This window comes from Citrus sinensis, chromosome 7, assembly GCF_022201045.2.
Source record: "Citrus sinensis cultivar Valencia sweet orange chromosome 7, DVS_A1.0, whole genome shotgun sequence".
NCBI lineage: Eukaryota > Viridiplantae > Streptophyta > Magnoliopsida > Sapindales > Rutaceae > Citrus > Citrus sinensis.
In genome coordinates, this window is record NC_068562.1 from 2,753,057 (window position 1) to 2,777,611 (window position 24,555).

At 35.5% G+C, this 24,555-nt stretch overlaps 3 protein-coding genes across 8 annotated transcripts; 2 read left to right on the forward strand and 1 right to left on the reverse strand.

Moving 5' to 3' along the window:
• Positions 1–2,108: 2,108 nt before the first annotated feature.
• LOC102623880 (histone-lysine N-methyltransferase SUVR5) lies at positions 2,109–13,046 on the forward strand. 6 transcript variants are annotated; one of them, XM_006466637.4, is made up of 12 exons: positions 2,109–2,870; positions 4,972–5,522; positions 5,723–6,025; positions 6,137–6,247; positions 6,575–6,685; positions 7,171–10,050; positions 10,265–10,426; positions 10,971–11,087; positions 11,156–11,259; positions 11,345–11,482; positions 11,985–12,072; positions 12,432–13,046. In XM_006466637.4, exons 2-12 carry the CDS (start codon positions 5,040–5,042, stop codon positions 12,537–12,539), a joined length of 4,605 nt encoding a protein of 1,534 aa, XP_006466700.1. In that variant the 5' UTR covers positions 2,109–2,870; positions 4,972–5,039; the 3' UTR covers positions 12,540–13,046. The 6 variants fall into 6 exon arrangements, with proteins under 6 accessions (XP_006466700.1, XP_024948670.1, XP_052299966.1 ...); XM_052444006.1 differs by lacking the exon at positions 2,109–2,870 and having other exon boundaries at positions 2,945–5,522; positions 5,723–5,814; positions 5,914–6,025; XM_025092910.2 differs by lacking the exon at positions 2,109–2,870 and having other exon boundaries at positions 5,377–5,522; positions 5,718–5,814; positions 5,914–6,025.
• Positions 12,891–13,700, reverse strand: LOC102612300 (uncharacterized; the record flags this gene model as incomplete). Its single annotated transcript, XM_006466683.3, has 2 exons — positions 12,891–13,279; positions 13,385–13,700. Coding segments are annotated over 2 exons (390 nt in total), but the record flags the coding sequence as incomplete, so codon positions are not given.
• Positions 13,701–18,755: 5,055 nt separating this feature from the next.
• LOC102623588 (BTB/POZ domain-containing protein At3g50780) lies at positions 18,756–24,269 on the forward strand. The gene is made up of 3 exons (XM_006466636.3): positions 18,756–19,148; positions 19,480–20,378; positions 22,974–24,269. The coding sequence occupies exons 2-3, from the start codon at positions 19,740–19,742 to the stop codon at positions 23,940–23,942; spliced, it is 1,608 nt and encodes a 535-aa protein (XP_006466699.1). The 5' UTR covers positions 18,756–19,148; positions 19,480–19,739; the 3' UTR covers positions 23,943–24,269.
• The last annotated feature ends 286 nt before the right edge of the window (positions 24,270–24,555 follow it).

The following is a 24,555-nucleotide window of genomic DNA, read 5'->3' on the forward strand; positions in this document are numbered from 1 at the left end:
CACGACATTAACGAAGGAGAACCATCGTCGAGACAATAATCAAGAACTGCTGATATCTACTTATTCCTCCTTAAGCAGTACTAATATTAATAGCAGCGTTGAATTTGAACGAAAAGTGTCTGACCACAGCTGCCTTGACCTTGATGAGCGCTTTGCGTGCAGGCAGAGATATTTGAGGAGCTACACATTTGGCAACAATTGTAACGACACAGAAAGAGAGAATAATAAATGGACCAAATTATCGCATTGGCTTACGCTTACGCTTACCCAACCAATCAGGATTACTGAGAAGAAGAAGAAGAAGAGGCAGCGGAAGGGATCTGATCTTTGGAAAGATTGTGTCAACTTCTTGCTCTCATGCACCGCTAAAGTCGACGTCCTTCCATCGGAAGAGATTAAAACCTTTTAGGCATCCCACCCAAATCTTAGCATTAATCTGTTTTGTTCTCTTTCGTTTTAGTTTGTTACTTTGTGCATCTGTTGCTTAATTAGTACATATTTAATCTTTGGAATCTTGAGTGTACACTGGCAATTAACTAATTAATGTCCTCACTATTACTTTAATTTGATGGCAATGAATATTGCAGCGACGTGTTACGCGTGTGTGTATATATGTTTATGTATATGTATATGTATATGATCGACCTTTTTAAAAGCTTAATTCTTTCTTAGCAATTTTTAATGCCGGAAACTCCATGATAATTCAGGGAGAGGAAGAAAAGTAAAGGATTTTCCAACATCTTTAGTGACGAACCGATAACATATCTTCTAAACTCCTACTCTGTTTTGCTCAACTACATTCGCGTGAACATTGAATTCAACACAGATTATAGAGTAATGCTACAATTCTCAAGACTTAAGTAGTACTACGATTCTCGTGTGAATTGAGATTAATCATAATTCATAAATAAATTTATAAATTAGAATAATAAATTAAAATTTATAAATAATATAAAATAAAAACTTAAGTTCTTAATTCATAAAAACCTAAAATTATAACATAAATTAAGAAAGTGTTTGAATTAAATAATCTATTATTAAAAAATTAAATATTAAAATTTTTTTACTTATTATTTTATTTTGAGATATTTTTATTTTCTTTAATTAATTATTACTTATAACAATTTATTAATTATTAACTCATTTTAAGTTTACAATAATTAAAATTTAAAAAAAAAAAAGTGAAAGTCCAAGCCCTACTCAAGCATATAATGGGTCTGACCCTTATGCTTCTCTTATAATGGTTCTAAGCCTAGGAACGAGGCACATTTTTTAGATCCATAGAAAGAAGTGAAAAATTGAAATTATATTAAAATTTTCAAGGTCTATGAAGCAAATTTCTCATTTTTTTAAGAACTTAATGATGGGTATAGCAAGAAATAGAGCATGTTGAGTAGTTTAACTTATTCAAATAGACCCCCTCATTTTTAAAATTACTATTATTTATCAATTTTCATTCTTTTAATAGTTCTTGTTCGAGCAATATTAAAAAAAGTACTTTTAAATAATTACTCTCATTCTTTTAATAGTTCTTATTCAGTTTTCTCCTCAATTTTTGTTACACTAAAAAAAACTCGTATAAGAGCTATTAGAAGATAATGATAAATAGGGTCAGATATAGAAATAAATGAGTATATTAAAAAAAAAAAAAAGATTCGAGGACTGAAGAATTAAATTGAATATAAAAACTATCATCACCCGTGCAATTTCCTCGTGCGGAACAACTTCCTTGGGCTTGTCGCGGCCCATTACGCGTCTGCATTATTGTTATTCATTTAATTATTTAGAATATGTAATAAAATCTCAATTGTTCACGACTTCACGGACTCTTCTAATGTTAGGATTGGGTGGGTTGTTGAATTGTAGATATTAATACTAATCTTGAAGGTCAATCGAATTTAGTTATACGTGTAAAAAGGAGCACTAATTTTGAATTAACGTATTATTATTTTAACTTTTAATTGAATTCTCAAGTACCCCCTTGATCAATGTTAAAAAAAAGAAAAAGAAAAAGAAAAAGAAAAAGAAAAAGGAAAAGAAAAATCTTCAAGTAAAGTAAACACACAACAGCTAAGTTACTTCCATAACCGGCTGCAGAACAGTTACGGCATCGTCATCTGCCACTTCCACTGCACAATAGTTAAAGAGTCAAATGGAAATGTGGGTATCTCCGTCTTGAAAAAGGAAACCGCATCTAGATGTCTAAAGTCTCTCCTTTCTTTCGAGTTTCAATTTCCCGAAATAGTTGTTTAATTTCTCAGAACCAGTGAAACCCGAACCCGAACCGGAACCCACTCTTCGATCCAATTAGCCAGGCCACAGCACGCAGCAAAGCCAACCGTAAAAATGGCACTAGATTAGAGATCAGATACAAATATAACAAATAACCAAAGCTGAAACCTAAACCTAATTACCTAACCCAACCCAATCCAAGCCCTGGGTTTACTCAAGTCTTTCTCCTTGTATTAGCAAATCTTTAGTGCTTGTATTGTACAGTAGTACTCCTACTACACCCCACCACATACGTCTTTGTTCCAATTATTCCCCCAATGATACACATACCCGCATAAACATAATTTCTTTTTCACTTTGTTCGATTTTGGATTTTGGCCACGGCACAATCACGTTCCCACATCCCACGAAACTAGGTACTCGGGCATCATATTCACACCAAACCACCCCCAAAAGAGAGGAAAGTAAAGGTAATTTTTTTTATAAAAAAAAACAAAGGAGGAGGAAAAAAAAAAAAAAAGAGCTGCACAATTCATACACCCCTGCCCTGCCCTGCCCTGCAACCATAACAAAAAACAACACACAAAAAAAAACAACAACCATGGGTACAGGTGATCTTCCCCATCTTTAAAGCAAAGGTACATACATTACAACTCGCAGACCTCTTTCCAATCTTATTATTATCAATTAATTATATCTTCTTCTTCTTCTACTTTTTTTTTTTTTTTAATTGCCTTCCTTGGACATATTAACATGTATGTCACATTTTTGCTGTCAATTTCGTGACCTAAGCCCTTCTCTTCTCTGCTGCCTTAATACCCATAATTGAATGTCGCCCATAAATCATAATTGAAGTGAGGACTAAAACGCAACGAAAACCCCTTCTGGATTTTATTCTATTCTATGCGGTACATGTTGGATTTTGTTGATCTGGGATTTTGGACCCACCCACTACTCCGTTTAGGTCATGGCTTGCTTGCACATGTCCATGATCGGCTTACCTTTTTTGTGTTTTACGAATCACATCACATTACCAATTTTACGGTGATAGTCTAGGTTTCGTTAAGCAATTAATTTTGCATCTGGGTTTTGACTGTTAAGGTGCCTTTTACCTGATAATTCCAGGATTATTACGGGTTCATGCTATCTGGGCTTTTAGGTTTTTGGTTGACAATTATATTCATATGTTTCGCAAGTTATTTACACTCCTGGTCATTGTAACATCGTTATGCAGCATTGTTTTGTTTGTGTTAAAAGCTCTTATCACCTTACTATTTGGGATACAGATGATTTAGAATATGTACCGAATAATTGCTTGTTGGTTATATTGTCAGATCGGTTTTCCTGTTGAGGCTTAATAGCCTGAGTTTAGCCCACTAATATTTCTGAATCATTAGAATTTTATTTCATCAGAGAAAATTGCTATGCTGTAGGCCCACTAAATAAAAAAGAAAAAAAGAAAGACAATATGTGAATTTGGATGTCATTCCTGCACATTAGGCGGAATTTCATTAGAGTTTTGTGAGAATAATTATCATTCTCATTGCTTGTGGTTGCTGGATAGTTTATGAGACATATTTGGTAACATATTACTTGCATTACTTGCACATGAATGGAGCATGTTTTTTCTTACATATTTCTTTTGGGTAGAGAGACTAAACTAATAGAAAACAAAAATGTCCATGGAGATATAGCAGAAGTACACAAATTGTATTGGAATTGGTTGCATACAATAAATTTTCTTTTTAAATTCATATTTTTAAAACTGTGGATATTGTACTAAAATATTCATCTACAGATGAACTGCCTTTAGTCCACTCAAGTCCTGAATTGACACAAAATGTCATGCTTCACAAAGTGAATCTTAAAAACTTCTCAAGTGTCCGTGCTTGCATTTCAGAACATGTCCAAAGTAATCTATTGTTAAATGACACGATCTTATTTGTTGCCATTGCTAACTAAAATGCTGGCTCTAAACTGATCATTTAACTGGAACTTCAATCATAACTATTCCTTTTTCTTTTTGAAAACAAATGAGACGACTCCAATTCTTTGGCTCTTCGTGTATGAAGGTTGATGATTTATTTAATTTTTATGATAGAAACTTTGTCGACACAAGGAAATATATTTGATAAAAAAATCAGCCTATGAAGTTACTCTTTTTCTTCATGATATTGCATTTGGATGAGTTTTGTCCCTCTTCATGCCCACTGCTATAAAAATTCAGATTTCTATTTGGTTTTTGGCAGGTTTTCAGATTCCTTTATCTATCATTTATCGACTTAAAAGTTAAATTACATGCATATATATCACTTATACTTTTAAGTTCTTGAGGAAGGATGACAATTTATCTTGTTCACTTGCTTAAACCTGAAATATGCTGTACTAGAGTCAGACTCCGCATCTGGACTCATTCTTCCTAGCCTTTCCTGAAGATTTTTGTTGCCACCAATTGGATGAGTTGCGATTATAATGTCCCAACCACACTATACTTCCGGTTGTTTTGTAAAAAATGTGTGAATATTTGCTTTTAAGGCCCTCTCCAAGTGGCTCTGGTGGGCCATAAGTTGTCATTGCATTCTTGGTTTTTTTAGTCCAAATTACTGTAATCATGCAAACACATGTAAATATACATCAAACTTTCCCGCGTCTTCTTTAAGGCTGTTTGGAATATATATTTCTTTAATTACATTATTATATTCGTCTGATGCATCCAAGCGGTTGTACTTTACTGAGCAGGGACTTGATTTTGCTGATGGTCAACGATTATGCACACATTATAAATTGTACTTATTTTACTGCAAATTATGGAAGTGCTTCCTCATTCTGGTGTTCAGTATGTTGGGGAATTAGATGCTAAACAGAGTTCAGGGACTGAGTTTGTTGATAATGGAGAATCTAACTGTGTTCAACATGAAAATCAAGTTCAAATGACAAATGGTAAAATGGATGACATGTTGTCAAATGTCGAAGGGCCTGTATCAGAAAGACGAGGTGAAGGTCAAAGAACTGGGGAAGAATTGCCTAGTTCAGAAGGACATCTAGGTGGAGTTTCCTATTTTGATTGTCAGCTGGAGGGGCAAGGATTATCTTGTGGTTCCCATGATTTCGAAGATGACGACGTGAATGCTCAAAACGAGTGCACAGGGCCTTGCCAAGCCTCTGAAAACTCCAACTTAATTGTTGACACTATTGAAAGTGAAGTGCCAAATGACAATAAGGAGGGAGAATCATCTTTTTCAGAGCCCAAGTGGCTAGAACATGATGAATCTGTTGCACTGTGGGTCAAGGTAAGTTGCTCATGTTTACATCCTTCACTTCTATAAAAAATGCTTTTTGTTAGTCTATTTGTTTAGTTATATGTGCACATGATGTACTGGTTCTTGTGCTTTCTTTACTCTTTGACTGTGTATTTCTATTGAGGCTTAATTTTGAATTGTGCCCTGAATTTGTTATCATTTTGGTACCTTTGTGTTTTTTCCAAGTGTAGTGGAGGGGGAAGTGGCAGGCTGGAATCAGATGTGCTAGGGCTGACTGGCCACTACCAACTTTGAAAGCGAAACCAACTCATGACCGGAAGAAGTACTTTGTGATTTTTTTCCCCCACACCAGAAATTACTCTTGGGCAGATATGCTACTTGTCCGATCAATTAATGAGTTTCCTCAACCTATTGCATATAGGACGCATAAAGTTGGACTAAAAATGGTTAAAGATTTGTCGGTGGCACGCCGATATATAATGCAAAAGCTATCTGTTGGCATGCTGAATATTGTTGATCAGTTTCATTCTGAGGTCTGTTTTTTGGTGATTGTTTCTTTTGTGATTCTTTGTTCTCTGATGTGAATTTTTGCCTTTATTTTACTTTTCATCCTCATCATATGTGATTTGTTCAAACTTGTCTAGGCTTTGGTAGAGACGGCTCGTAACGTGAGTGTTTGGAAAGAATTTGCAATGGAGGCTTCCCGCTGTGTTGGTTATTCTGATCTTGGAAGGATGCTCGTGAAGCTTCAAAGTGTATGTCTCTGACCCTTCGAGAGTTGGTGAAATTGGAACAGCAATTCTCTAATTAAAGTTTCTATATATTGATAGATAGATAGATAGATAGATAGAATTTCTGTTCTCACCCACCCCATCTCCAAATTAAGCGCATCCCCTTGAAATTGAACCCTAGACCTCTTACTTCAATTTTAAGCGACCAACCAAGTGAGCTATCATAGATGATTATTTACCTTCTAGATAATTTATGTGTTTTTGTGTACTGTTGCATTAATTTGAGCTGGGTTATACTTATATCAACTCTATCTGTAGCTGTGTTTTCACTTCACATTTATTTCTCTGCAGATGATATTACAGCAGTACATTAATTCTGACTGGCTACAGCATTCTTTTCCCTCTTGGGTACAACGCTGTCAAAATGCACGTAGTGCTGAATCCATTGAATTGCTGAAAGAGGTACATGTCACCGTTGACCAGCCATTTAAGTTAAATGTCAATAGATTGTGATCAAGGCAATAAATCAGATAAGCAACGTAATTGGAAAATGAAATTCATTTTCGTATATAGAAACTTTAGTTTTCTAATAAAGTATGCTCACCAAAGTAATTCTGGCTAGCTACAACATTCTTTTCACTCTCTGCAATGTAACATATTTATGTTCAGTCTTTTAATTATCTAATTTTCATGCAAGTTGGTCTAATTTTCTTGCTAGTTGGATGATGAGTAGATGTAATACTATTAACTAGTTGCTGAACTGGTGATATACTGTAAATTATTTCTTAAACGGAGCTGGTTCTGTTGTTTTTGCCTTGTGAGAAATGTGATGCAGGTAATATAACTTATAACAAGTTTTCTTGTCATGTATGGCAAGTTATTGACAGTTATAGTATGAATTTAGTTGTAAATATTTTGCTGATATCTTTATGCCCTATCTGATTCAGGAATTGTATGATTATATACTGTGGAATGAAGTTAACTCTCTCTGGGATGCACCAGTGCAGCCCACACTGGGTTCTGAGTGGAAAACTTGGAAGCATGAAGTTATGAAATGGTTTTCAACATCTCATCCTCTTTCTAATGGTGGCGACATGGAACCACGGCAAAGTGATGGTTCCCTGACCACGAGCCTTCAAGTTTGCAGGAAAAGGCCCAAACTTGAAGTACGTCGTCCTGATTCACATGCTTCCCCATTGGAAAACAGTGATTCAAATCAACCTCTGGCTCTTGAAATTGACTCGGAATATTTTAATAGTCAAGACACAGGAAATCCAGCTATATTTGCATCTGAGCTTTCTAAAGGACCAGGTTTGAGGGAGGAAACTGCACAAACAAATACACCAAGTACTGTGAGTAACAGGTGGGATGGAATGGTTGTTGGAGTGGGAAATTCTGCGCCGATCCATACCAAAGATGTTGAATTGACCCCTGTGAATGGAGTATCTACAGGTCCTTTTAACCAGACTAATATGGCATTAACTCCTCTGAATGAGTTGGTCACTAAGAAACCCTTAGAGCTTGGGCAGAGGAATCGCCAGTGTACTGCTTTTATTGAATCAAAGGGAAGACAGTGTGTGAGGTGGGCAAATGAAGGCGATGTTTACTGTTGTGTGCATTTAGCCTCTCGTTTTACAGGTAGCACTACAAAAGCAGAATGTGCACTCTCTGCTGATTCACCTATGTGTGAAGGTACTACAGTCCTTGGCACTAGATGTAAGCATCGGGCTCTATATGGCTCTTCATTTTGTAAGAAACACAGACCAAGGACTGATACAGGAAGGATATTGGATTCACCAGATAATACACTCAAGAGAAAACATGAGGAGACTATTCCCAGTGCAGAAACCACATCTTGCAGAGACATAGTATTGGTGGGAGAAGATATCAGTCCCCTCCAAGTAGATCCGCTCTCAGTCGTGGGGAGTGATTCTTTCCTAGGAAGAAACAGCTTAATTGATAAGCCTGAGCATTCTGGTAAAGGTTATAGTGCTACTGAAGCGCAGCATTGCATAGGCTTATACTCTCAGAATAGCAGCAATCCATGTCATGAAAGTCCAAAGCGGCATTCATTATATTGCGATAAACACCTTCCAAGCTGGCTTAAGCGTGCAAGGAATGGTAAGAGTAGGATAATATCAAAAGAAGTGTTTTTAGAGCTTTTGAAGGATTGCTGCTCACTTGAGCAAAAATTGCATCTGCACCTAGCATGTGAACTATTTTACAAGCTCCTGAAGAGTATTTTATCGCTAAGAAATCCAGTTCCTATGGAAATTCAATTTCAATGGGCCCTATCTGAAGCATCAAAAGATGCTGGTATTGGGGAATTCTTAATGAAGTTGGTATGTTGTGAAAAAGAGAGACTTAGTAAAACATGGGGTTTCGATGCCAATGAAAATGCCCATGTTTCCTCCTCTGTCGTGGAAGATTCAGCTGTATTGCCATTGGCAATTGCTGGTCGCAGTGAAGATGAAAAAACACATAAGTGCAAAATTTGCTCACAGGTGTTTCTCCATGACCAAGAGCTTGGTGTCCATTGGATGGACAATCATAAGAAGGAAGCACAATGGCTGTTCAGAGGTTATGCTTGTGCTATTTGCCTAGATTCTTTTACTAACAAGAAAGTTTTGGAATCCCATGTGCAGGAAAGACACCATGTGCAATTTGTTGAGCAGTGCATGCTACAACAATGTATTCCCTGTGGTAGCCATTTTGGGAATACTGAAGAGTTATGGCTGCATGTGCAATCAGTTCATGCTATTGATTTCAAAATGTCAGAAGTTGCTCAACAACATAATCAGTCTGTTGGTGAGGATTCTCCAAAGAAACTTGAGCTGGGATATTCAGCATCCGTTGAAAATCATTCCGAGAATTTAGGCTCTATTCGAAAGTTTATTTGCAGGTTTTGTGGCTTAAAGTTTGATCTGCTACCTGATCTTGGCCGCCACCATCAGGCTGCTCATATGGGACCTAACTTAGTCAATTCTCGGCCCCACAAAAAGGGGATTCGGTTTTATGCTTATAAATTAAAATCTGGTAGACTTAGCCGTCCTAGATTTAAGAAAGGTCTTGGGGCAGTGTCCTATAGGATCAGGAATAGGGGTGCTGCAGGTATGAAGAAACGCATCCAGACTTTGAAGCCACTTGCCTCGGGGGAGATAGTTGAACAGCCTAAGGCAACTGAGGTAGTGACACTTGGCACATTGGTTGAATCCCAATGCTCAACACTTTCAAGAATATTGATTCCAGAGATTCGGAAGACAAAACCTCGGCCCAATAGCCATGAAATCTTATCCATGGCTCGCTTAGCTTGCTGCAAGGTGAGCCTTAAAGCCTCACTAGAGGAGAAGTATGGAGCGCTGCCAGAAAACATTTGTTTAAAGGCAGCCAAACTTTGCAGTGAGCATAACATTCAAGTGGAATGGCATCGAGAGGGATTTCTATGTTCTAATGGATGTAAGATTTTCAAGGACCCACATTTGCCTCCACATTTGGAACCTCTACCCAGTGTTTCTGCAGGAATACGATCTTCAGATTCATCAGATTTTGTGAATAATCAGTGGGAAGTGGATGAGTGTCATTGTATTATTGATTCACGTCATTTAGGGCGAAAACCCTTGCTAAGGGGCACTGTCTTGTGTGATGATATAAGCTCGGGATTGGAATCGGTTCCAGTAGCTTGTGTAGTGGATGATGGTCTTCTAGAAACCCTATGCATCTCTGCTGATAGTTCAGACAGCCAAAAGACCAGATGCTCCATGCCTTGGGAGAGTTTTACGTATGTTACAAAGCCATTACTTGATCAATCCCTTGATCTTGATGCCGAGGTACCTGTTTGTGGGTTATGCATTTTATTATTAATGCAATTTCATTTGGATCCTTTTCTCTTTATTTATACAAATTGTGACACTTATCTCATAGTGCTTGCACAAATATGCTTTCCGGCACATGCATGCACTGTAAATTCATGTTGCCAATACAAATGAATGAGCTAGTTTGGACACTCATCTTCTGTTTGCTCTCTTTTTCTTCTTCCTGCAGAGTTTGCAATTGGGATGTGCCTGTGCAAATTCAACTTGCTTTCCTGAAACATGTGATCACGTATACCTCTTTGACAATGATTACGAAGATGCAAAAGACATTGATGGGAAATCCGTGCATGGTAGATTCCCATACGACCAGACAGGAAGGGTTATTCTTGAGGTATTGTATTTTATTTTATGATCATCAAATTTGGTAGTGTCCTTTTGCATAGCTTATATATATTTGTGTGCTCTTTGTCAGTAGATGCCCGGATTTCCTTTCTTCTTACGACTTGTAAGTCAACCTGTTAGGAGATAATTTGGCAGAAAAATCAGGCTTGCTGGTGTTTTTCTTTTTTCTTTTTTATTATCCCTGTAGGTTCTGTCAAGCATAAAAAAAGCATTGACTTAGTTTCTTTTTTAAAGGAGCACTGACTTGATTTGAGTTTGCAAGTGTCCAACATTGGTTTTGTTTAGATATCTTTACTGTCCAAAACATGTACCAGAAAATTCTCAATGTTTGATAGTTGTCCCATCAGCTATGTCCTATCAAAAAAAACTCACCAAGTTATTGACTTTGTTTATCTTTATAATTTGAGTTGTCATATCGCGCAGAAATTGTGCGTAAAAGGTGGGAATGTTTGTCCTGGTAACTCTGCTCTCTTTCAGTCAGGTCTTTTGCTGTTAATACTGGAGTTTAAACAGTTCTGTTGCAAAATGTGCAGGAGGGTTATCTTATTTATGAGTGCAATCACATGTGTAGCTGCGATAGAACCTGTCCAAATAGAGTTTTGCAGAATGGAGTACGAGTGAAATTAGAAGTCTTTAAAACAGAGAATAAGGTAATGATTTCAATTTTCATTATTTTCGAGAGCTTTATCTGTGGCCTCACACGTGTGTTAATTTATAGGGTTGGGCCGTTAGGGCAGGTCAAGCAATTCTGCGAGGCACATTTGTATGTGAGTATATAGGGGAGGTTTTAGATGAGCTGGAGACAAATAAGAGGCGTAGCAGGTTACTTTTTGACTAATAAAGTTTCATTTCTACCATTTGTTAGTCTTAATGTTGTACATGGTAAGTAGTTATTATGATTGTTCAGGTATGGTAGAGACGGATGCGGTTATATGTTAAATATCGGTGCCCATATCAATGATATGGGCAGATTGATTGAAGGACAGGTCCGGTATGTCATTGACGCCACTAAGTATGGAAATGTTTCTCGATTCATCAATCATAGGTGAGGGAAGGCATTGTCTGTGTTCTACTTTTCCCTGTCTCTCTTCTCAAGTATGTTCTCTTACACACCACCTTGGGCTTTAATTGAATCTATACTTGGCTTCCATGCTTGACTGTAAGGGTAGTAATGCTTTAAAGTACTATGAGGTTTATAATTTTAATGAATAAGCATATATTTCACGTCCAGTGATTGTGACGAAGAGAAAAATATGTATTAGCTTTTGATTCTATGATAGCCCAGCTGTATGGATAACTTCATTAAAATCTAATAAACATTACTCAAGCTACCCTTTAGTAATTTTGTTTGAAGCTGTAAAATTGTACTTTTTTAGGCGGTGGATTATGGAGATTGTTATGTTCTCATGGAATAATGCATGATTTTAAGCTAATTGAGAGTCGAGGTTGTTTAGTGAAGTTGAATTAAATCTATTTTTAATTGATCGCTGTTAAGCCTTGCTCTGGGCGACATAGTTTTTTTCTGAATTACTGATTTTTGTTGGTAGCTGCTTTCCGAATCTTGTGAATCACCAAGTTCTCGTGGACAGTATGGATTATCAGCGTGCGCATATTGGTCTCTATGCAAGTCGAGATGTAAGCATTCTCCCGAGCTTCTATGCTATTAATTTGTCACTATAATACAGAGGTTCAGACAGGTTTGACCATCATTTTATATGGATCTTTAAGATGATTGATTCTGATGGGGTAAAAGGTAGTGTTACATGGATTTTCTTTGATCCCAAAGATCTAACCGAGCTATCCCCTTGAAGACAACTTGTTCAAATTTTTAGCTTTTCAGAGTCTTGCCTGGCCTGGCATGGGATGATGCTGCAGGAGTTCATCTTTTTCTGTTCATATAACTTCTTAATTGCATCTACCAGCAAACTGTAGAAGGAATTAATGGTCCAAAGTATTTCCTTGTTCTAAATATAGTCATTTCATGTTATAAGCAGATAGCTGTGGGTGAAGAACTGACGTATGACTATCACTACGAGCTTCTGTCTGGAGAAGGATATCCATGCCATTGTGGAGATTCAAAGTGCAGGGGACGCCTTTACTAAATCTTTAAATGACACGATTGAAGTCTCCCCAGCATGCAGAAGTTTTGTTTTGAACTTTGGCAAATAAAAGGGGGCTATATAAGATTGAAATATATGTGACAAACTGGTCAAACTGGCCGGTTATCAACTTATTGCCATAGTAGCTGCTTACAATATGATTGCCAAGCAAGTCTTCTTGCACAGAGGAAAATTCACCAGCAATGGCAATGGGTTTTCTGTGCCACCTGATCACGTGGTTTCTTTCCTCAAGTAGATATGATACCCAAATGCTCTTTTGTGTACTCAGCACTTGGAAGAAAAGAGGATGCAAACTCGTTATTTATTTCGGGATTTGTTTTGTTTCTGTTTGTAGTTTGTAGTTTGTATTTTGTAGTTACTTGCTTAGATTAGCCTAGAGGAACAGAAGGTAGTTTTTGATGGCCAATGTTTGAAACTATGATTTTTCATGGCGATGCTGTTTTCTCCTTCATCACTGTATAAAGGTTCTTGCGACCATCATTCTGCTTCTGTATTGCATTCTCACATAAAACGGTAACCGAACAGAAACAATTGGAATTAGAAGATATTGGGACATTGGAGAAGTACATAATAATGTTCATCCGCAATTCGCGCTCCATATATTAATAAAACCTGATGGATCCTTATTACTTCTGCATTGATCATAACTTAAAGTTGTCCTTTTTCAACTACAAAGAAGATGAAGGGGAGTCCATAACTGAAGCCTACCAAAACCGCCATCACTGCAACCCAAAATTCACCGGTTACTATCAGTGCCGGAGGAAACTATGTTCCAATAAGTATAATACATATTTAGAAGAAGAATAGGACTAGTTTTAGTATCTCACCAACGTCAATAAAACTTGAAATTTTCTTGTTCTTTCTTTGCTTATTCTCAGATGCAGCTTCAAGATGCAAAATCATTGAAATAACAACAAACCCACTTCCAATTTTCTCTCTAACTACTCTTTCTGTAAGATCTAATGAACAGAGACCAGCTATTCCACTTACGAAATCTTCAATTACAACTTTTATAAACAACAATGCTCCAAGAAACAGTGCTACAATGGCAGCATAACAGATTGTTGTTCTGGACGAGATTGCCCAGTTCACCAGATTGACAGTGCAAGCACAAGCATAGAGTGGAAACCAAAAGTACCAATCTTACGTTATGCCAATCATCAGCATGTAGTAAAAGAGAGGAACAAAAGATTGTCAGAATGATGAGATATATGCCAAAAGAATGAAAGAAGGTGAAATATATGCCAATCATCAGCATGTTGGAAAAAAATTATATATGCTGAAAATAGATAATAGATGGAGTATTTGTCATAGATATATGAGAGACAATAAATAATTGTAGTTCAGATAATCTGGAGAATAAATCAATGAATGTTTCATTTATCTTAAATTAAAACAAATATCACACATATGTAAAAGAAAAGAGATAGATACTCGAAGACAGTTGAAAATAGATTTGTTCAATCGTACGGTAAGGGTAGTTATGAAAATAAACCGAACGGGGTATAGAAAATAAAATAAAAATTAAAAAAGGTGTACTGAGGTCGGACCCGGGGGTTAATTAGCTCTTGTCAATATAGAAATTGCTAGGAGATACACAAGAGCCCACATTATTTCTCCGTTAATGACCGAACAAACTGATTTTTTTGTTTCTGAGTTCAACTACTTTTAACAACACCCACCTTAATTCTATAAATAACCATGTATTTTTATTTCTCTAGAAATCTTGTATGAACAAACTTCTTTATTTTTTACCGGATTAAATTTGCAACTCGTGCCTTGCGAGAATCACTCTCAATTTCCTTCGACCTTTTCAACAACCGTTTTGCTTTACAAGATTCATAACATTTATTATTACCATCGCTATTGTTGTTGTTTTACTTTCTTCTATCATTCTTTTGAAAGAAAAAAAAAACAATATATAACTATTAAGTTTTGAAATAAAGTATCACAAAATAAAGAATAATCAGAAAAATAAAGGGGTTTAACTAAGTTAGAGATACCTTCAAAAACATCAATAACAATGATAAGTGTTTAATTAAGACATACAACATTTTAAACTTAATCATGGTTAAAACCATAAATTTTGAAAAGAGGGGCTTCATGAGAATTTTAGAAGGGTGCTAATAGTTCCATTTTTTATTTTTATTTTTGGGTAAAATTTCCTGCCAAGATAGGGTTTATCTGGCTCGTTATGTTAGGATGGATATAAGGTTTAGTTTTACTCTTATTTTTTAATAAAGACTGGATGTAAGTATGTTTGTATGTGTGTGTGTAGAGTAATGATAAGAATTCACTGTTTGAGGCCTAATGTCATATGTCACTCATTTATTGGATGATACATTTTATAACTTGTAAAATTATTTAATCACCATTCAATTGATAAATATCATATTAGTTGGAACTCAAATTAAGATTTAAATTTGGATTACGTAACATGGCTCTTTTTTTTTTTTTTTTAATTTGCATTGGTTGAACAAACAGGAATATATAGTACCATGACTTGTACCCGCTCAGTAAACTCCTTTGCATATTGACTATTTAATATTTTTAAAAGTTAAAATTAGTAATTTATTAAAAAATAAATCAAATAAATATTAAAGTGGAAAAAATATAAAACTGATTTTAAAATAAAATTAAAATTAAAATTAACAATCATCAAATTGTAATTAATTATATACCCAAAAATGAAAATGATTTTTTAAAGAAAATATTTTATGTTACATGATTCATATAGAGCTAAATATTTTAGGCATCATTCTTTACAAATACCACAACGGGCAAGGGTCCAGTGACGGAATGTCCTCTGTCATAAGCCAAATGGCGTTTGTGTGAAAAGAAGACTCCATAACAAACAGTTAGCGACTCAGCGGTCTGCTCATGAGGCGCAGACATTATACAGGCAGCGCACATCCGCACATGCGTGTTAATGTGAAGCCGTACTCCATTGTTAGGTTTTTTTCGTTGTCAGGGTCGCAGATGAGATAAGGTCACATCGTAATCTGTCTCTTTGTTTCAAGAACCTGTGCGTTTCTGTTAACATCATTCTGTAACAAGCTGAAGAAATTAATACACGAGAAGGAAGCCTTGTTTTTAAGCGACCTCTTGAAGATGCTGTTTCCTCTGTGCATAGTGATGAGGTCAATTTTTGGATTAATAACATGTGCCAAAGAAATAGATGCCATAATTCAATCATTACTATGCGGAATTGCTTTGGTTATAAAGTCTAAAGCAGCACATGGAAGGAAGGCATATTTTCTATTAGTGATCATTAATGGCAATGCAATGAATTGGCACACGATAGAACCCCCACATGAGTAGTGATGAAATGGTGGACCAAAAGTCCAGCAAAGCCATGAACCCATCTTACCCATTGCTTCCTTTTTGGGACCAATCGATGTATGATGATGAAAACGTGTTCTCCTTTTCCAACTTGGCATCATTTCTTGTTACCTCCATTATTGCTCTTTGCAGGGCCAAGCCATAGAGGGAGACAATGAAATGTGAAAAAAATAAAAATGTAAAGTAAAGTGAAAAAGAGTCAAAAGATTTTCAAAGCTGCTTGCACGTATATTTGGTCTATTCACTCTTCAATATTCTCATCATCTCCTGTGAATGATCAATTATGTCTCTTGAGACGGTGATGTTTTCCCATCTTTTTATAAAGTAAAAGGGCATCAACAGGAGGCACAAAAATGAAAAGATATTTTGTTGGTTGAGAAATCCTCAACATTGATTGTTTTATTAGTTGGACCGACAATAAATTTGATGAGGATTTGAGTTAGATTGACAAAACAACATTATATGATCAAGAAGATGCTCACAATAATTTGGGGTAGTTTGGTACCAAAATCCGCTGCAGATTTATAGAATCTTGATGATAGGTTAATGCATGTGTTGGCATAGAGAATCAACTAGATTTTGGTGCATATTATTTGATTACAATCTATGTTGAATCTTAAACAAGCACTAACATCTTGTTATTTTTGTTCTTTCAAATAAAATTATTCTTAGTATAATTTTTATACATTATTATCATTATCATCACACTGTTTGGGTGAGATGTACATTTATTATTTATAAATCTATATGAAATATTAATTTTGGTAATTTATGTTAATTCTATTTATGACGTATCCTCAAATATTTAAGTAGGTGATTTTTATGTTATTTTATTTTATTAATCACTCTTATTTGAATCCTGAAAAAGACAAAGATTAAAAAATCAATTTGTCTTGAAAACTTGAATAAACGATTTTCAAGTAAATTTATTTTGAATCCTATAAAAAAAAGTTAATTAAAAAATTAACTTAGATTTTACTGACTCCTCTAACTTACCTTTTAAAAGATTAAAAAATAAATAAAAACTATGACGCAATCCAGATTTTAAAATCAACGATCCTTTAAATTACTCTAAAATTTAGGAGAAATGTAACCTGGAGATCAAAGATGACTCTTTCTCTCTTATGTACTCGAGAGGAGCCAAGAACAAATGGGTGCTTCTGACCTGTGATCTTCAACTTCACTTTTCCTTCGAGTTCTATTATTTTTTGCAAACACCCCAATCTCACCATTGCGGATCCTATACAAATTAAACAGCTGTTCCTTTCCTCCAAACGTTATCTAATTTTATTTGACAATTCTAGGATACAACAGATGATTGATAATTATATTAGAAAATAGAAAGCACACCATTATTTGTTTGATTATACATTATTAATAATGGACAAATGAAACAAGAATCCAAATTAGAATTTGACACTAGTGAACATATCTAGAGAGTGGATTTGATTCTTAAGGTGGGAGAATAGAATACTCACACGCGTCCGTGCACTTATATATATATATATAGTAAGTTTTTGGTCTAGAATTTTAAAGTGTGAGAAATTATAAGCCTTTATAATCATACAATTTTAAAGTTTTACCAAATTTTTTTTATACTTTAAAATCCTGAATTGAAATATTTATATATATGTATAGAGAGAGAGTGTGTGAATTTGATTCTTACGGTGGGAGCATAGAATTCTCACGCGCGCGCGTGCACTCATATATATGTGAGAAGTCTTAGAATTAAATTGCAAAACCCTATCCCAAACTAGTTGGTGAGGCAAGATGATGCCGACTGGTTGTACCGTCCTGTTTAACCCCATTTTAGCAAATTTTGAACTCTGTCATGAGTGTGGCCATCTTCCAATCAAATCCTCCAGTGAAAAATTAATTTGACGCCTTGAGGCCGGGAAAAGCCCAAAAGATAATAGATTCTTTCAACCTTATGAAATAAAATATCAACATTGTCTCTCCGTCAAGTCCAATCTGCTGGCAGCTTAGACCGCCCATCATTTTCATTTCATAAACTCTCACGCCTTATCTATCATACTATTATTGTATGTATACATATGGTCAAATTTGCCCACACATCATCTTCCCTCTTCATACCCAGATTTTGCAACACCATGAGTGCATTTCTGTAATTCCATCATATTCCCTCTCGTGATAACGATAGTCACTTTGCCTAGAAAATCCAACGACGGTCCACTAAAGCTGCCAACACATAAAGCATCCAAATATTATTAATATTATAAGGTATCATCGTAACTAAACATAAAAGAACCATCTTACAAGGAAATATTTTTAATACCCCAGATACTAATTCCCAGTAAAGAAAATATGGGGTATTATTAACATTTGAGTCCTTTATTTCATGATTTCTCAAGAACAAAAAAATAGTTTGTCCATTTGTCTCAAATTAATCCCTGGCTGTGGCTGAGTGGAGGGCTGACTGTCAGGCTCTTACTCTCGTCTAAAAGCCCGACATACCCTTTCAAGTTATTTTATTTTTGCAGACCCTTTACTGTTATGTGCATCGTCTTAAAGTTGTTTATATAGGCTATGGTGGTAACTTGGTCATTTCATTGAGCTAAGGAGCGGTGACCTGTTTTATACAAATGAAAACATTATGTCCTTTCTTATAAAAATCTAAAAACTCAGGGACTCAAGTGTTATTACCCTATATCCAATTTGTAGTAAACTATAGTGCACTGTAATAGAAGTATGAAGCATCATTATTATTTATTAAGATTGGATTATTATTATTAATTTTTCTTTCGAGTAATAAAGTATGTTATTCAAATAAAGTAGGGATGCCAGTTTGATGATCGCATAAAAACTAAAAAAGTATTTAGAGACACGAGAGAGGCAATTGCAGAGAAGCAACGGCATGCCAGAACTGAGACCCACATCTTCATGTAAATTTGTAATCATCACAATTTAAAAGCACACATCTGACTTCCTTACTGTTAAAGACTTAAAGTGAAAGGAACAAAACACAACACGATCCATTCTTTTTTTTTTTTTTTTTTTTACTTTAAACTGTGTTTATTTTCTATTTGATTTTTTTAACTTAAAATAATAAATAACTAAATAAAGAGACACTTTACTTATTAATATTCCTCCCCTGCAAAGCCTCTGTTTTAGTGGTTCCCTTGATGCTTGACACCATAGCTCTCATTCAATCATTTTAAGCACTTGTGGGCTTAATGACAAGAGATAAGCGATGGGTTCTCTATGAAGTCTCCATACACTCAGTCCTTGGTGAGTTCTATTTCGTCCAAGTTTTTATGGAGTTCTATGATTCTGTTTTTTGGTTTTTTTTTTTTTTAAAGAGGAAGAAAAGACCAAATTTTCTTTCTCGTTTGTGAAAATTTATTTAAGCTTTGCGTTTATTTTCCTGGTTTCAGTATATGATTTGATCTATGTTTAGATATGGAGGAGGTAGGAGGAAAAGTTACTTTCTTTTTCTTTTTTTCTTCTTTCTTTTAGTGCAGTTGGAAAAATCTAAATCTTTTGTTTAGGAAACTTTGTGCTATTATTTTTCTGCCACTTTGGTGTGTAATTAATTTATTTGGAGTGTTTTACATTTCAGGTGACCGGCTATCAATTACGGTTTGAGCTCCGCGCTTCAGGCAATTTTGTAGGAAGTGCTCGTCCTCTAGATGAAAAGTAATTTTTTTTCTTATTTTTGGAATTTATGTTCTCAGGATCAACTCAAAAGTCTAGTGTCCGTCTGCAATACATTTGAGAGTTTGTTATTTAGCTTCCTTTCAGTTATAGGTAAGGGGTTGAAAACTTCGTCTTCAATGCACATGCTGTATCTTGATTGAATTATATTGTAAAATATTGACTATGGCTGAAATTAAGCTTCCAAGGGTAGAGCAAGGTCAAACCAAGATTAGAAATGTTCCAATTGCTGTGACACCTGAAGGTTTTTGGTGCTGCCCTTCTCCTGTTGTGTTTCAGAAGACCCTTAAAGCACAAAATCCACTAAACAAACCCAAATCCTCCTCACCGCCACCTAAAACTACTATCCAAAAGAAACAAAATCCATTAGTTGAGAAAAAGCCAACACCCACTCCATTAAGACCAGGATTTGCTTCTGATGATCCACGAAGCTTTGGATGTGATACACCTAGCGTTAGCGCAGCAAATGCTGTTCCTGAGAGAACTTCAAGGCCTAAGTTAGAAAACATGCCTAGGAAGGTGGCAATTGAGTTTGGTGAACCTGGAACCAGCAACATAAAGGTGGTTTTGCTTGGAAAACAAGGCTTTTGCGTGAAGCTGAGCGTTCACAAGAATGTTCTTCTAGAGAACAGCAGTTTTTTCGCCAATAAGCTTTCTGAAGAGCAGTTTGGTTTGTCTTGTTTAGAAATTGATGATTGTGAGGATGTCGAAAGTTATGTCGAAACTGTGGGACTCATGTACTGCAAAGATATGAAGCAAAGGCTAATGAAGCAAAGTGTTTCTCGTGTACTACGTGTCCTCAAGGTAATTTGCAGATTTAATATTCTTCTTATATATGGGCTGGCCGCATCATTTGCATAGTTCATGATTTATGTTTTCTTGGTAACTGAACTTTCGTCAACCCTATAAACAACTGCCTCATGGGTTACCTGCTAAGAATGCAATTGTTGTTGTATTGCCCTAGCTGCAAATAATCTATCATATTGTTGGCCCTGCTTACACATTGCATTCTAGCAATTATCTTCGCTAGTTTTGCAATGCAACTGAAATCTTTTGCCCTTTGGCTGTGTGTTTTAGGGAACAGGGTGGAGTGCAGGTAAGTAGGTCGTAGTTTTGATCTTATGCGATTGATAAAGTTGGACAAACAATCTCTCTAGTTTTTTATCTTAAATTTTTCCACAAGGAACGTATATTGCAGTTTTAATTCATTTACGCAGCTGTTCTGGTCCATGTAGAGTAACTATTAATCTCAAAAGCTTATACTGGTTTTCGATTTGTCTTTCTTTTTTATTTTGATTAATTGGGAAGCAGCTGTGTAATTTCCTTAGTTAGAATTTTTTATCTTATAGGATTTACAGATCTTGGGCTTGGGGATATTGTTGACTTTTGTCCTCGTGGAGTTCTTGTCCCTCCTCTATGTACATTTCCCAAATCTAATATACTTGTACCGAAAAAAGGGAAAAAAAAGGGTTTCAACTTGTTGGAAAATGGCAAAAGGCCCCATAATACTGTTTGAATCTGGTAACAGTGTTGACCACATACAAAATGAGCACTTATAGCGGAAACTAAGGTTTTATACAGACAATTCCCTTCCTTCTTTGTCATTAAACTCCTTGTTGCATGTTAGGCCAAAATCACTTTAATTTGTTACCTTTAACATGCCTTCTTTTACCATATTGTTTTGAGATCTTCAGCACAAAATTTAATTTCCTAATTTTTGTTAGATTTTTTTTGCTCATTTCTTAATTAGTTTAATTGACTTTCGTAGTTTCTTTTATAATTGTTGGTTGCTCTATGCTCCTCAATAATGCTTTCTTTTCTAAGTTGTCTTATGCTTTTAACTGCCTAATATGCCAAGCAGGAAACCATGGCTTATTCACTATTTTTTTCATAAATGATTCCAACATTTGCAGCAGAGAAAACTACATTAATACAGTAAAACCTCTATAGATTCTAATACTTGATATTTTTAATAACCTTTATTATATAATAATTTTCCGTGGTCTCAACTTGGGCTGAAGGGCTAAATTAATAATTTCGGTAAATTAATAAGGCAATACTTTTCCTGAAAACCTTATACAACTTTGTGGTTCCATTCATATCATAAATTAATAATTTTCTGAAATTACAAATATAATTGTTATGATATTTTATTGAATAAAATATGACTCTATTGTTTTTTTTTTTGGTTGAAATTTAAATATAGTTGGATCTCGTCTAGTTTTGCTTTTGCTTCTAGAAGTCCTGGGATTGAATTCTGAAATTACAAGAATTTTAATTTTTTTGTTAATTTAATTTATATTTAGTGGATTAATTCATTTTTAATTGATTAGATTGGTAAAATACAATAAATTTTAGTTGATTAAAATATATGTTCATTGAATTGTAAATACACTGTATAAATTAATTGATATACACTGTATAAATTAATTGATATACACTGTATAAATTAATAAATTATTAATTTATCGATTAATTAATACCTCTTTAAATTAAATTAATAGGTTTTTTATGGTGCAGTCATTATTAATTTATAGAGGTTTTAGTGCATCGTTATATGACTAATTACTTTCCATACAAAACACCTTACTCTGCTTGTGAAAGCAATGTTAGGTTTTACCATTGAGAATATTTATTGTTTTCAATTTATTCTTTATAGTTATCCGGTATAATTGCCTCTATTTGATCTATTTATTTTAGTTAATTAGCATTAAAGGAAAGGCAGAATGTGGTTGTTACAATAAATTCTCAGTTTGTCTAGAGTGTCCTTTCTTTCTCTTTTGCAGCGGTAGCTCTGAGTACCTTGTTTTTGGCTGTTGTTGGAGTGACAATTTTCGTTCAACCAAGCCCAATTGTCCATCCTGTTGAAAGTTATCATTGATTCTTAAAATTTAAGATAGAATGGTATTGGTTAAGTGATCGTCATTCTATCTGCTGAACATTGTTAGCACGATCTGTTTCTTGGTATTCATTACTTGGGGCTTTTTTCTATATATTATTAACTGGTAACCTGATGTCTGCAGTATGTATATTAAGCCTGGTTTTTTCATACTAGTATGCGGCATGTTTCATTATGCTTGTTAATCTTCTTTCAATAGTGAAATACAATGATGTCATTCGAGCAGTTGTTTTTAGCAGCCTCGTAATGAGGTCTGGAGCGATTGTCTTCAAAGTGGAGGTACAATAAGCTAGAGAAATTTCATGAGCTCTATGTGAAGCTACTAGAATCTTTTGTTTAGAATATAATGATACTAATTAGTTGGCCATTTTTCCCATATATTTTGTTTATTTCTTTCTCTTCTTCTTCTTCTTCTTTTTTCATAATAGATAATAATATGTGCTGAGGCATGTGAAATTATTTTAAATACATTGACCTCAAGTTAATGGAATTTTGAGCAGGTTGCGGAACTACTTGGCTTCAGCTTGTGCATTAAGTCATGCTTGGAATATTTAGAAGCAGTTCCATGGGTTGGGGAAGAGGAAGAAGAAAAGGTTGTCTCATCAGTCCTACGACTCCAAGGTGAGGGTGTTGGGGTCAGCCCGGTACTGAAACGAATCTCTTCTGATGTCTCAAATCCACCTAGTGATACACTATCCCACATAATGGAACTGGTTCTGAAAAGCAATGAGGAGAGAGGGCGACGGGAAATGAAATCTGTGGTACTGAAACTCCTAAGGGAAAATAACAGTGTACCAAACAATGCAGGTTCAGCTGACATCTGCAGTGAAACTATCTATACATCATGCAGAAGCTGCTTGAATTCGCTGGTGGCTCTATTTAGGCAAGCTAATGAACCAGAGTTTGCTGATAAATCCGTACACAATAAGGAGCCTGTGGTGAAGCAAATAGTTCTAGAGGCTGATAACCTCTCATGGTTGCTTGAGATTTTAGCGATCAGGCAAGCAGCAGATGAATTTGCTCTAATGTGGGCTAGTCAGCAAGAGTTGGCTGCCCTACATTCAAAAATTCCTGTAGTGACTCGTTACCGTATTAGCTGCATTACAGCGAGGCTATTTGTTGGAATTGGAAGAGGGGAGCTGCTACCGTCAAAGGATACTCGTCAGATGTTGTTACAAACCTGGTTACAGCCATTGATTGATGACTACAGCTGGTTGCAACACGGGTGTAGATCATTTGATCGGAAGGTTGTGGAGGAAGGAATTGGCAGGACGATTCTCACCCTGCCTCTAGAGGAACAACAGAGTATTCTGCTTGCTTGGTTGGGAAGTTTTTTGAAGGCAGGTGACAATTGCCCGAATCTTCAGAGAGCCTTTGAAGTCTGGTGGCGGAGGACTTTCATCAGACCTTATGTTGATGCTCAAGGTAATTTAGTCCAGTCAGACAGCTCAATGACGTCAAAGGAGTAGACCAAAAGCAATGCCAATATGTGTGAGAGGGTGATGTTTGTATATAAATTAAATAGAAGATTTCATAGTTTGCAGAGAACTTCGACATCAAATACAAAGAAACTGGAAAGAAAATACTGGTTGGAGTAGTTCTCTTCTAGCAAGAGCTAACATGGAAATCCCACTGGACACAAGTGTCCGTGATTTGAGTAGACTGGCATCGTGTGGATTTTTCTGATAAATATGTATTATGATGTGTATGAAACTTTTTTCTGGATTGATGAATTTTGATTGATTGCTTGATGTAGAAATCCTTGAAAAGGTAATGTAATTCGAGTGGTTGCTTCATGTGGGTTATATTATTTGCTTTTGCTAGAGCTTATGCACACGGCAATCAATGTCAAAGTGCATCTCAGACTTGCGCTGCCCGTAATACTGGTCTTGTCTTAGTGGGTGCTTTGGTACAATCTACTTTACTGCCTTTCGCTTTTGAAATGCTATTGACTGGCGGAAGCCTAACCAAAATGATTGTTACCATTTTTAGTTCCCAGATACCTGGATTTGTTTAAATATCATCACGTTTAAAAGTGCCGATTTACTGTTATGAGGCAGTAGTTTTGAAAAATGGTCTTGC